We start from the raw sequence: 10,608 nt of genomic DNA, 5'->3' as shown, positions 1-10,608 counted from the left end.
TATTGGATGGATCCTCCAGGAACGTCTCATCCTTTTTTGAAGCCAGTTCTAGGTTTGGTCCTCACAACAGCCCCTGGCAAGGTGTTCCACAGGTTAATGGTGCAGAGGTGGGTGTGTGTGTGTGTGTGAAAAAGTTCTTTGTGTAGTTTGCATTAAACCTGCCACTTGTCCATTTCATCAGGTGCACCCTGGTTCGCATGTTATGTGACGGGAGGAGGGGGCCCTAGGCTGCAAAGACAGCCAGCCTGTGAAACGAACTACAGCTTTGCTGATGATTTAGCCGGTGACCTTAGCTGTGAGTCTGCCCAGTTGGCCTTTCGATTTCCTTTCTACCCAACGCTGACTTTCCTGCCTCATCACTTAACAGCTGCCGAGCTGGAGTGAATCAGGTTGTGTTAGCGTCCCCTCTACACTGGCGTGTGTGGGAACCGCTGCTGGGGACTACGGCGCTGGGGCAGGACATTGGCCTTTGCTGAGCTGACGGACCCGTACGACAACGGGAGATCTCCAGCCAGCAGCGGGGAGGGATCGAGCACTTGCTGGGGTTGCTCTGCAGTTTAATTCGGGAGTAGCTGGGTAGTGAAGCCAGCCACAGGTTGGAGGCCGGGTGTGAGTAGAGGAGGGGGCGGGGGGCAGTTCGCCAGCAACGCAGCATCTTGTGCTGGAGGATGGAGGGGACACGGCTGCTCACCAGCCAAGCTCGCACCCCGGAAAACATCACCCCAGTTAGCCATGCACATTTCCAGCAGCGGGTGTGAAAACCAGGGCCGGGGTGTGGGAGAGGCCCAGGGGCTGAGCACACAGGCTGTGGGGGAGGGACGCAGGGAGAGGGCACTGCCCCCAGCTCTAGATGGGGGCAAGCGGGACGCTGGACTACAGGGGCCCATTGGTCGGTGCTGTGTGGGGCTGGGCGTTTTGGCAGGATGTGATTTCCCTCTGGGAGGTGGGAGTTGCAGTGTCTACGGTTCGGCACCCGCTCAGTTCTGGGTTGGGTGCAGAATCACCCAGGCCCTGGGTAAGTACAGACAGACCCTGTGTGTGAGTCCCAGCCCCGTCCCACTCTAACCACTCTAACCACTCGTCCCCAGTCCGCTACCCGAGCCGGGCTAGAACCCATGAGTCCTGGCTCCCAGCCCCCCCAGCGCTAACCACTAGACCCCACTCCCCTGCTCTGCTCAGTCATTTCCACACCCTCTTTCCTACCAGCATCTCCCCATGCAGCGATCTGGGAACCGCTGAGAGGAGCAAATCGCGGAGCCTGTCAGTCCAGGCGCTGGCAGCCCCCCGGAGCTGCTGAGCGGGAGGATGTGGGTGCAAGGAGCCAGGCAGATGCCCCCTTCCACCAAGCTCTGCATTGAAATCCTCTTCGCACTGCTCTGCCAGGGTAAGAGAACAATAGCAGAGACAGCTGGGCTGGCAGGAATCCCCCAGAGCTGGGGATAGAACCCAGGAGTCCTGGCTCCCAGTCTCCCCCTCCCTACTAGACTCCCCTTCCCTTCCATTCCCTCCCATAGCCAGGGATAGAACCCAGGACTCCTGGTCCCAAACCCCCCTCCTCTAACCCACTAGACCCCACTCCACTCTCCACTTTTCCCCGCTGGAGCAGTGAGATGCTTTCCTTCCGCGTAAGCTTTGTGGCAAGAGGTGCCCCAGGGGCTTCTTTTGTAAGGTCACTAAATGGGAAACGTTTGAGACACAAACATGGAGAACTGCCCTTAGGTTGCGGTTTCTTCAGTCGGTGGCTTGGTTTGTGCTTTGAGCTGTTCGGACGTCGATGCCCCACTAGAACCTGCAGCTGGCGGGTTGGTGCCGTCTCGGTTCCTGGGATGTTTCTCCCCTTGGTTGGCTTCAACATTGGGGGGTGATGGGGGATTTCAGGAGGGTGGCAGGGAAATCCCTGATACTGGACAAATAAATTATGGTTTGGAGAATTACAGGGGCTCTGGCAGTGCTGTGGGTTGGGGGGAACCCAGGGCTGGGCTAGCAGGGGGCTGCGGGTCGGGAGCGAGGGGCACTGGTAAAGCTGGGGGAAGACGAGGGCTGGGGTGGATTGGAGGCCCAGGGCGGGACTCAGGGGCACTGGCAGAGCTCTTTGTGGGGTGGGGGTGGATCAGGGGGCTGCCGGTCGGGACTGAGGGGCACCGGCAGAGCTCTGTGTGGGGCTAGGGTGGATTGGGGGGGACACGGGTCGGGACTGAGGGGCACCGGCAGAGCTGATCTGTTTCCCCTGCAGGTTGGCTCTGCCAGGAGCCCGTCTATCGGATCCACGTCCCGGCCCCTGTCACGGCCCAGCAGGGTCTCTGCGTCCTGCACCCCTGTAATTTCACAGCCAAGTGCGAGTCCTCCGGGGTCGCCTACGAATACTGGTTCCACAAGGACGACAACAGGGACACCAGCTCAGCCGTAGCCACCACAGATCCTGGCAAGGCCCTGCGGGAGCCTGGGGGCCGGATCCGCATGGTGGGGGCACCCCGGAAGACTGCTCCCTGAGCATCAGCGACGTGAGGGCCCGAGACAGGGCCCACTACTCCTTCTGCTTCATGAAGGGAGACTTTCAATACAGCTAGGAGGAGACCCAACCGCTGGTGGACGTGACAGGTGAGGCCCGGGGGTCCTGGAGAGCTCAGCAGTATTAACTCTGCTTATACCCAGTGGCAGGGAGTTCTGGAGATTAACAACATCCAGTGGCAGGGGTTAAGCCCACTAATACCCAGTGGCAGTGAGTTCCAGGGATTAACCCCAGTAATTCCACACTGAGTTGAATTTTAATGCTGTGGTCTGCTTAGAGCTGACGGAGCAGCCGGTGCTGGGGGTCCCCAAGGTGCTGCTGTCCGGACAGCTGGTGAATGTGACCTGGCAGGTTCCGGGGACCTGCTCTGGGACCCCTCCCCAAATCACCTAGACAGTGGAGTTCGACAACACAGCCAGGAATATCTCGGTTGTCCTGGAGAATGGCAACTTCTCCTCCAGCTCCGTGCTCAGCTTCACATCGGCCCTGGGGGATGATGGCAAAGAGCTCGTCTGCACCATCACATACCCTGCCGTGGTCGGGATCTCCACCCGCAGAGCCGTCTGGCTCCACGTCCACTGTGAGTGACGCTGATCCAGCTCCAGTAGGGGAGTGGGGAGCAGTGGTAAGAGGTGGGTCAGTGTGGGGGGGGGAGGAGGGGCTGGCAGCTAGAACTCCTGGGTTCTATCCCTGGCTCTGGGAGGGGCGTGGGGTCTAGTGTCAGGGGAATGGGCTGAGAGCCAGGACTCCTGGGTCCTATAGAAGGGCAGTGGGTTCCAGGGGGCACATCCCGTGGCCCGTTGCAGACCCGCCGAAGCTGCTGCCATGCAGGAAATGCCCAGTGCAGGGCAGCGGGCCCTGGGGGGAGGCCACGTGTCACTGCGCAGCCGAGGGGAACCCGCCACCCCGCCTCGTGTGGCGCCTGCCCAAACCGCACCCTCCCCGGGGACTTCGAGGGCCCAGAGCTGCGGGCGACTTCGTGGGCGCAGAGCCCCATTGTGAGCGGGGAGCTGCTGGGCCCGGCCGGGGGCTGGGCATGGGATCCAATTTTGCCATTAGCAAAAAACAGTGGCCTGTTCGTCTTCCGGCAGAGATGTATATATGAGGAAATACGGTGCTATGTGCCTGCCTTAGACAGATGGCAACCCAGGTATAAGTTCCCACCTGCCCCCTGACACACCTGTGCCTCCCTGGAGAGGTGGGCAAGGGGGCTCAGTCCCCATGGCTAGGCCAGCTCTCGGCAGCTCTGCCCGTCAGGTGACCCTGCCCTACATGGTACCCACCACTTCATTACAAGCCCTGAAGGGCCCATTGACGCCCAGCCGATCCCACCGCTCACACCAACTCTTGGTTTGCAGCAGGCTTCTCCCTGACACACATGGTGGCCTTGACAGCTTGTGGGAGCCTTGTGCTGGTTGGTGCCGGGGTTGCAGTGGCCTGGAAAGTCGTGAAGAGAAGGTAAAACTCAGGCAGGACGGGAGAAGGATCTGGTGGGAACCGTAGCCTGGAATGGAGGAATAAATAGATCCCCCAAGATCAGCTATCACTTCTTGGAAGTGTGAAAATCCACCTGCTGCCCTCAATCCCGACCCACAGCCCCCTGCTGTGCCAGCCCTGAGCTTGCCCCCCCAGCTCTGCCGTGGCCCTTCACCCCGACTCGCAGCCTCCTGCTATCCCAGTGCTGGGGTCCCCCCATCAGCTGTCCCGGTGCCCCTCACTCCCGACCCACATCTCCCTGCTAGCCCAGCCCTGGTCTCCCCCCAGCGCTGCCAGTGCCCCTCACTCCTGACCCGCAGCCTCCTGCTGTCCCTGCCCTGGGCTCTCCCTATCTCTCCTTGTGCCCCTCACTCCTGACCCGCACCCCCTGCTAGCCCAACCCTGGGTGTCCACTGCCATGCAGCTCTGCTGCTCTGGGATGGCGGTCGGGGCAGGGAAGAGATTTCGGGATAGATGGAACCACGGGTCCCATTGGGGTAGGAGGGAGGAGGCAGGACACCAGGCTGCATGGGCCTAGAGGTGGGATGTTGATGATGGTTTCACCCCAGGCAGCGGGGCAGGGGCCACACCACGGCCGGACGGTGCCAAGGGACCGGAGACGGGCAGGTCTGTCACTCCTGCGAGCAGCCAGCTTCTACGGTGCCCTCTCATAGACAGGTGGGTTCCCGGCCCTCCAGTGGGTTATCCCAGACTCTGCACCCCCCCATCCCAAACCCTGCCCCATCCACCAACCTGCTGGGATTCCTCCCCCAGCTCCACATGGGCTCTGGGACTCCCTCCCCCACTCCCAGAATCCCCCTCTGCTGGGATTTCCCCACTCCAGCGCTCCCCACTGGCATCCCTTTCCCCTGGGCATGGCGCCCACTCTTCCAGCTAACCTGGTCTCTCCCTGCACAGGACGTCACTGGGGAAAGGGGAGCCCCTGAGAAGAAAGGGAGAGGAGGGGAGGAGGAGCAGGCTACAGGGAGAAAGGCGACGGAGAACGATTCACAGAGGAAACCATCTACGCCAACATCTGAGCCCAGACAGGGGGACAGGGTCATTGCAGGCAGTGAGCTAAAGAGAGACTGGGGTCAGCGGTGGGATAGCCGGCCTGCCTTGTGGCTAAGATGCTAGCCTGGGACGCCGGACACCTGGGACCTATTCCCATCTCTGCTACAGAATGCCTGTGTGACCCTTGGCAAGTCCGCACCCCCCTCTGTGCCTCAGTTTCCCAGCTGTAACATGGGGAATATAACACTACATTTGGCTACTTACACTGTGAGCTTGTTGGAGATGGTCTCTCGCTGTGTGTGGGCAGCACCTGGCACAACCGGGCCCTGATCTCAGCTGGGACAGGGCCTCTCTCTGGCTGTGTCTGGGCCGTGCCCCCCCTCGCCCTCCCGCCTCAGCTGGGGGCCACTCTGGGCTCTGCTAATGCACCTGAGAGGCAGCTACTGCTCTAGACAGAGTTATGTGGAGCAGGTTGGCCTATGTTAACCCTTTCACTGCTGCAGCTAAATAAAACCATTTCTAGATTCTCCCCGGGCTGAAGAGTTTTATGTTGCCTCGGTTTCCCTCAGGGGTTCCCCTCGCTTTTTGAGCCGCTCGGCTGTGACTGGACACTCACCGCCCAGACCCGAGGGGAACCAAAGCACTGGGAAGAGGGTCATGATAAATATTGCCCGGTGCTTCAATGCACCCACCTCTGGGGTGGGAGAGCTGGGGACCAGCTGCACAGCCATGGCACATGGCTCGCCTGGCTCTGAGATGCGGCCACCTCTGAAGTGTAGTGATTAGAATGGGGGCGCGGGGGAGAATGGGAGGGAGCCAGGACTCCTGGGTTCTGTCCCTGGCTCTGGCAGGGGAGTGGGGTCTAGGGATTTGGAGTAGGCGGAGCTGGGAGCCAGGACTCCTGGGTCCAATTCAGTAACTACGATGACAGGCTCCTGAATTTAAAACCCACGTTTAATGGCCAATAACAAAAAGACACGGAAGCAAAGGGAACACTAAGTCAGGCGGGTCCGGAGCCGGGGGGGCCAGGCTGAGTCGCGGTGGGGTTGGAGGCTGGGCGTGGCTGGAGGTGACAGCACCCCCTAGCGCTGCTCGGCTCCGGCTTGTCCGACCCGCGGGGCGCGTGGCAGCACATTCTGTAGCACCGGTCCCAGCGACGCTGGTCCCGGCAGACCTTGCAGCAGTAGGAGCAGATAGTGAAGTGGCTGTTGTGGCGCTTGGATGGCTGGAGCAGGACCTGCGGGGAGAACAAGGGCAGGACTCCTGGGTTCAACTCCAGCGAGGGAAGGGGAGGGGAGTGAGGGGCGGGGTCTAGGGTTTAGTGCACGGGGGCTGGGATCCAGGACTCCTGGTTTCTCTCTGTCGCTCTGGGAGGGGAGTGGGGTCTAGTGGTTGGGGAGTGGGGGGCTGGGAGCCAGGACTCCTGGGTTCCCTCTGTGGCTCTGGGAGGGGAGCGGGGTCTAGTGGTTGGGGATTGGGGGGCTGGGAGCCAGGATTCCTGGGTTTCTAGCCCCAGGCCTGCCACAGGGAAGTGCGTGGCCTCATTAATAGGCCTAGCGCAGGGGTCGGGGACCAATGACCCACGGGCCAAACACGGCAGATGAGCCAATCTTTCATGGCACGCTGCTGCCTGCCGGACCCGAGGAGCGAGCAGCGAGCCACTAAAAATCCTGCCCGGCCCGGCCCGCTCTTCTCCACCCCCCGCTCTCTCCTTGCAGGGCAGGCGAGCTCCCCCGTCCCCCCACCTCTTCCCCCAGCGTGCGGGGTTCCTGCCCCTCCACCTCTCCCTCTCTGGGGCTGATCTGCTGATGGCCCTTGCTACTGACCCACTGCGCGCTCTCTGCTCTGGGGGCCTTGGGGAGGGGGTGGAATCAGGGCATATCCCCTCCAGCCCCCTGCCTCCAGCACCTTCACACCCCCAGCCCACACCCCCAGCCCATTGCCCTGACCCCTGCACTCCCCCAGCCCTCTGCCCTGACCCCTGAACCCCCCACAAACCCCAGCCCTGACTCCGGCACCGCCACACATTCCGAGTCCCCCCAGACCTCTGCCCTGACTCTTGCACCCCCCACATCCCCACTCCCACCCTGAGCACCAAACGGGAACTCCTGCACACCCCCCTCCCACACACATTCCCACCTACACCCCTCGCACCAAATGGGAGCTGCCCAGCTAAGCACTCCACACCCAAACCTCCTGCCCCAACGCTGAGCCGCCTCCCTCATTCTAGCTCCTGGCCAGACCCTACATCCCCGACCCCCAGCCTGCTTCTTGACCCCCAGCCCTGTGCTCAGTGCACTCCCACCCTCAGCTCAGTGCACAGAGAGAAAGAGAATAGGCTACAACCGGGGAGAAGGTAGGTACCCACTGTATGTGGACAGGGCCAGGATCCCAGACCGGCAGCAGGCTGAGCGGGGCTGGCAGCCGGGACCGTGGCTGGCAGGATCCGGCAAACAGAACCCCAGACCGGCAGCGGGGTGCGTGGCAGCGGGCTGAGCCACTGAGCCCACGCCCACTCTGGGGTCCCGGCCGCCGGCCCCGCTCAGCCCACTGCCGGTCTGGGCTCCCAGTAACCAGCCCCGCTTAGCCCACTGCCGGTCTGGGGTTCTGGCTGCTGTCACCTTGTCTGCCAGGGTCCCGAACGCCGGCCCCGCTCAACCCATTGCCGGTCTGGGGTCCCAGCTGCTGGCCCCGCTCAGCCCACTGCTGGTCTGGGGTCCCGGCTGCCGGCCCAGCTCAGCGCACTGCCGGTCTGGGCTCCCGGTAACCAGCCCCGCTCAGCCCACTGCCGGTCTGGGCTCCCGGTAACCAGCCCCGCTCAGCCCACTGCCGGTCTGGGCTCTCGGTAACCAGCCCCGCTCAGCCCACTGCCGGTCTGGGGTCCCGGTAACCAGCCCCGCTTACCCACTGCCGGTCTGGGGTTCTGGCTGCAGGCGCCTTGTCTGCCGGGGTCCCGAATGCCGGCCCCGCTCAGCCCACTGCTGGTCTGGGGTCCCGGCTGCCGGCCACGCTCAGCCCATTGCCGGTCTGGGGTCCCGAATGCCGGCCACGCTCAGCCCACTGCTGGTCTGGGGTCCCGGCTGCTGGCCACGCTCAGCCCATTGCCGGTCTGGGGTCCCGGAAGCCGGCCACGCTCAGCCCACTGCTGGTCTGGGGTCCCAGCTGCCGGCCCCGCTCAACCCACTCCCGGTCTGGGGTCCCGGCTGCCAGCCCCACTCAGCCCGCTACCAGCCTAGGTGAACGGAACCCCAGGCTGGCAACGGGCTGAGCGGGCCGGCGGCTTAAGATCAACATTTTAATTTACTTTTAAATGAAGCTTCTTCAACATTTTGAAAACCTTGTTTACATACGACAATAGTTCAGTTAGATCCTAAATAGACTTATAGAGAGAGACCTTCTAAAAACGTTAAAATGTATCACTGCCACGCAACACCTTAAATTAAAGTGAATAAATGAAGACTCGGCTCACCACTTCTGAAAGGTTGCTGACCCCTGGCCTAGTGTCCGGCATTGAGTTAGCCCAGAACCGGCCCGGAGGGCTGTAGCCCGGGGACTGCGCTCCTGGCAGTGCAGCCTTCAGGGCCAGCCCTGCCTGCCAGGGGAGAGCCCCCCCAATTCAGTTCTTACCTGCAGACCCTGAGTTTCTTCTTTGGGTTCCATTTCTTGCCTTAACAAACCAGCAGGATTTGCTGTCTGCAGAGACCGGGAGAAGACAGACCTGAGCGTTATGCTCGTGCACTGGGTTAGAGCAGGGGGGGCTGGGAGCCGGGCCACCTGGTTTTATCCCTGGCTGTAGAAGGGGAGTGGGGTCTAGTGGGTTAGAAGGGGAGGGAGCTGGAAATCAGGACTCCTGGGTTCTATCCTCAGTTCTTCCTCAAATTTACTACACAGATTTCTGCAACTCAGGACATTTATGTTGCATTTTGGTAGACACAGTGCAATGCCACAGATTCAGAATATAAACCTGTGGGAAAGGCTGGAGAAAAAGAAGCAAATAAATTTTAGAAAAAAGTTTTCCTTCAAAAGACAGTGGGAGAAATATTCCTTGTCACATTTCGTGCCTCTTCTATAGCTCAGCTGTCTTTGCCCCACTACGAACATTGAGTTTGTTCTGGAATAAACTCATTCACTTGTGAAAACAGGAGATTTTGGTTAAAAACCAATCTGGACAATTTGTGGTGCAAAAGAAATGGCCGTTTCCCCCTTCCACAAATCTCTCTGAGATTCCAGACAGACCCTGCAGCTTTCCCAGAGCTATTCATGGGTGCAGGTCCAGGGACTGGAATCACATGCATGGGGGGCAGTGCAGAGACTAGGATTAATCTGAGGCGACATACAAAGAAATCCAGGGCTGGTCAATGCTCCAAGCCGGTAGTCTGGACACCTGGGTTCTGTTCCTGGCTCTGTAGCAGCGAGCCCCTTGTGACCTTGAACCAGTTACTAGGTGGCCCTGTGCCTCAGTTTCCCCATGCTGGAAAAAGGGTCTGATAATCCTGCCTAGCACAACAGGGCCCCAGTGTCAGTTGGGGCAGGGACGGTCTCTCGCTGTGTGCCTGGGCAGCGCCCGGCAGAACGGGGCCCTGACCTCAGCTGGGATGTCTCGGTACAACCATCATACAAAGGAAAGAAAGAGCCTGGGAAGCGTTTACCGGATCTGGGAAGGAGCAGGAGGTTTTGGCGGAGGTGATGACGAGGATGAGAATCATGCAGGCAACTTGAAGTTTCATCATGATGTTTTTCTGCCTTGTATTTTTCTGTCTCCTCTTCCCCGCTCCTCTGTCGTGTCTCCAAAGGGCTGAGCTGCTCGCTGCGTTCGGTCCCCGACCAAGGGCTGCGTTTATAGCCCAGCCATCCCCACCCTGGTCCCAAAACAGCCAATCCCCTGCGTGCCAAGAAAGGACAGGTGAAGAGAGGGAAACCGAAAACAGCCCGTCAATACAGTTATCGCAGCTTGGCTCAAAATTCAAACAAACCATTGGCTGGCTCCCCAGACGGTGTCAGTGGGCCATTACACCACCGGAGTCATTGGGGGTACCCCAAGTTTCCCCAGTGACCTGGGCTCACCCTCTCAGCTCTGTCGGGGCCCCTCTCCCCGACCTGCAGCCTCCTGCTAGCCCAGCACGGGGTTCCCCCCGTCAGCTCTCCTGGTGCCCCTCACTCCTGACCCAGAGGCCAGTGGGGAGCAGTGGAGTGGGAAAATCCCAGCAAAGGGGGATTCTGGGAGCGGGTCCCAGAGCCCATGTGGAGGGGAGGGAGGGATCCCAGCAGAGTAGGGGCTGGGTCAGGGATGGGGTTGGGGGGTCAGGGTCTGGGTTAATCGGCTGGAGGGCCAAGAACCCACCTGTCTGTGGGAGGGCGCCGTTGACGCTGGATGCTCACAGGAGTGACAGACCTGCCCAACTCCGGTCCCTGAGCACCGTCCGGCCCTGCACAGGCATCAGCCAAGTTGGGGCGCCATTGTGCTAGGAACTAAATTGATACATAGTAAATGATCATCCCAAGTGTTTACAGTCTAAAGACAGGATACAGGTGCATAGGCAAACACTGGGGCAGGTTGTCAGCGGGGCGTATGGCTGTGGGGTGTTTCTTTTAGAATGGAATCCTAATGA

General features: G+C 60.6%; 2 protein-coding genes across 2 annotated transcripts; one reads left to right on the top strand and one right to left on the bottom strand.

Annotated features, from left to right (window-relative positions):
• Positions 1-1,071: 1,071 nt before the first annotated feature.
• Positions 1,072-2,912, top strand: LOC122457360 (sialic acid-binding Ig-like lectin 13). The gene is made up of 2 exons (XM_043501934.1): positions 1,072-1,384; positions 2,234-2,912. The coding sequence occupies exons 1-2, from the start codon at positions 1,306-1,308 to the stop codon at positions 2,488-2,490; spliced, it is 336 nt and encodes a 111-aa protein (XP_043357869.1). The 5' UTR covers positions 1,072-1,305; the 3' UTR covers positions 2,491-2,912.
• A 3,087-nt stretch (positions 2,913-5,999) lies between these two features.
• Positions 6,000-9,729, bottom strand: LOC119848108 (hepcidin-like). The gene is made up of 3 exons (XM_038383481.2): positions 9,649-9,729; positions 8,627-8,692; positions 6,000-6,236 (listed from the first exon to the last, which is right to left on the bottom strand). Exons 1-3 carry the CDS (start codon positions 9,727-9,729, stop codon positions 6,000-6,002), a joined length of 384 nt encoding a protein of 127 aa, XP_038239409.1.
• Between the last annotated feature and the right edge of the window lie 879 nt (positions 9,730-10,608).

This window comes from Dermochelys coriacea, chromosome 24, assembly GCF_009764565.3.
Source record: "Dermochelys coriacea isolate rDerCor1 chromosome 24, rDerCor1.pri.v4, whole genome shotgun sequence".
NCBI classification, from domain to species: Eukaryota; Metazoa; Chordata; order Testudines; family Dermochelyidae; genus Dermochelys; species Dermochelys coriacea.
The sequence above is the reverse complement of the archived record's forward strand: the minus strand, read 5'-3'. Positions and strand labels throughout refer to the sequence as shown.

Excerpts from the sequence above, each read along its gene's own strand:
- LOC122457360 (XM_043501934.1), top strand. The coding sequence starts at position 1,306 with ATGTGGGTGCAAGGAGCCAGGCAGATGCCCCCTTCCACCAAGCTCTGC. Across the intron at positions 1,385-2,233 it reads CTTCGCACTGCTCTGCCAGG|GTTGGCTCTGCCAGGAGCCC; the intron begins GTAAGAGAACAA and ends TTTCCCCTGCAG.
- LOC119848108 (XM_038383481.2), bottom strand. The coding sequence starts at position 9,729 with ATGATGAAACTTCAAGTTGCCTGCATGATTCTCATCCTCGTCATCACC. Across the intron at positions 8,693-9,648 it reads CCTGCTCCTTCCCAGATCCG|ACAGCAAATCCTGCTGGTTT; the intron begins GTAAACGCTTCC and ends CGGTCTCTGCAG. Across the intron at positions 6,237-8,626 it reads AAGAAACTCAGGGTCTGCAG|GTCCTGCTCCAGCCATCCAA; the intron begins GTAAGAACTGAA and ends TTCTCCCCGCAG.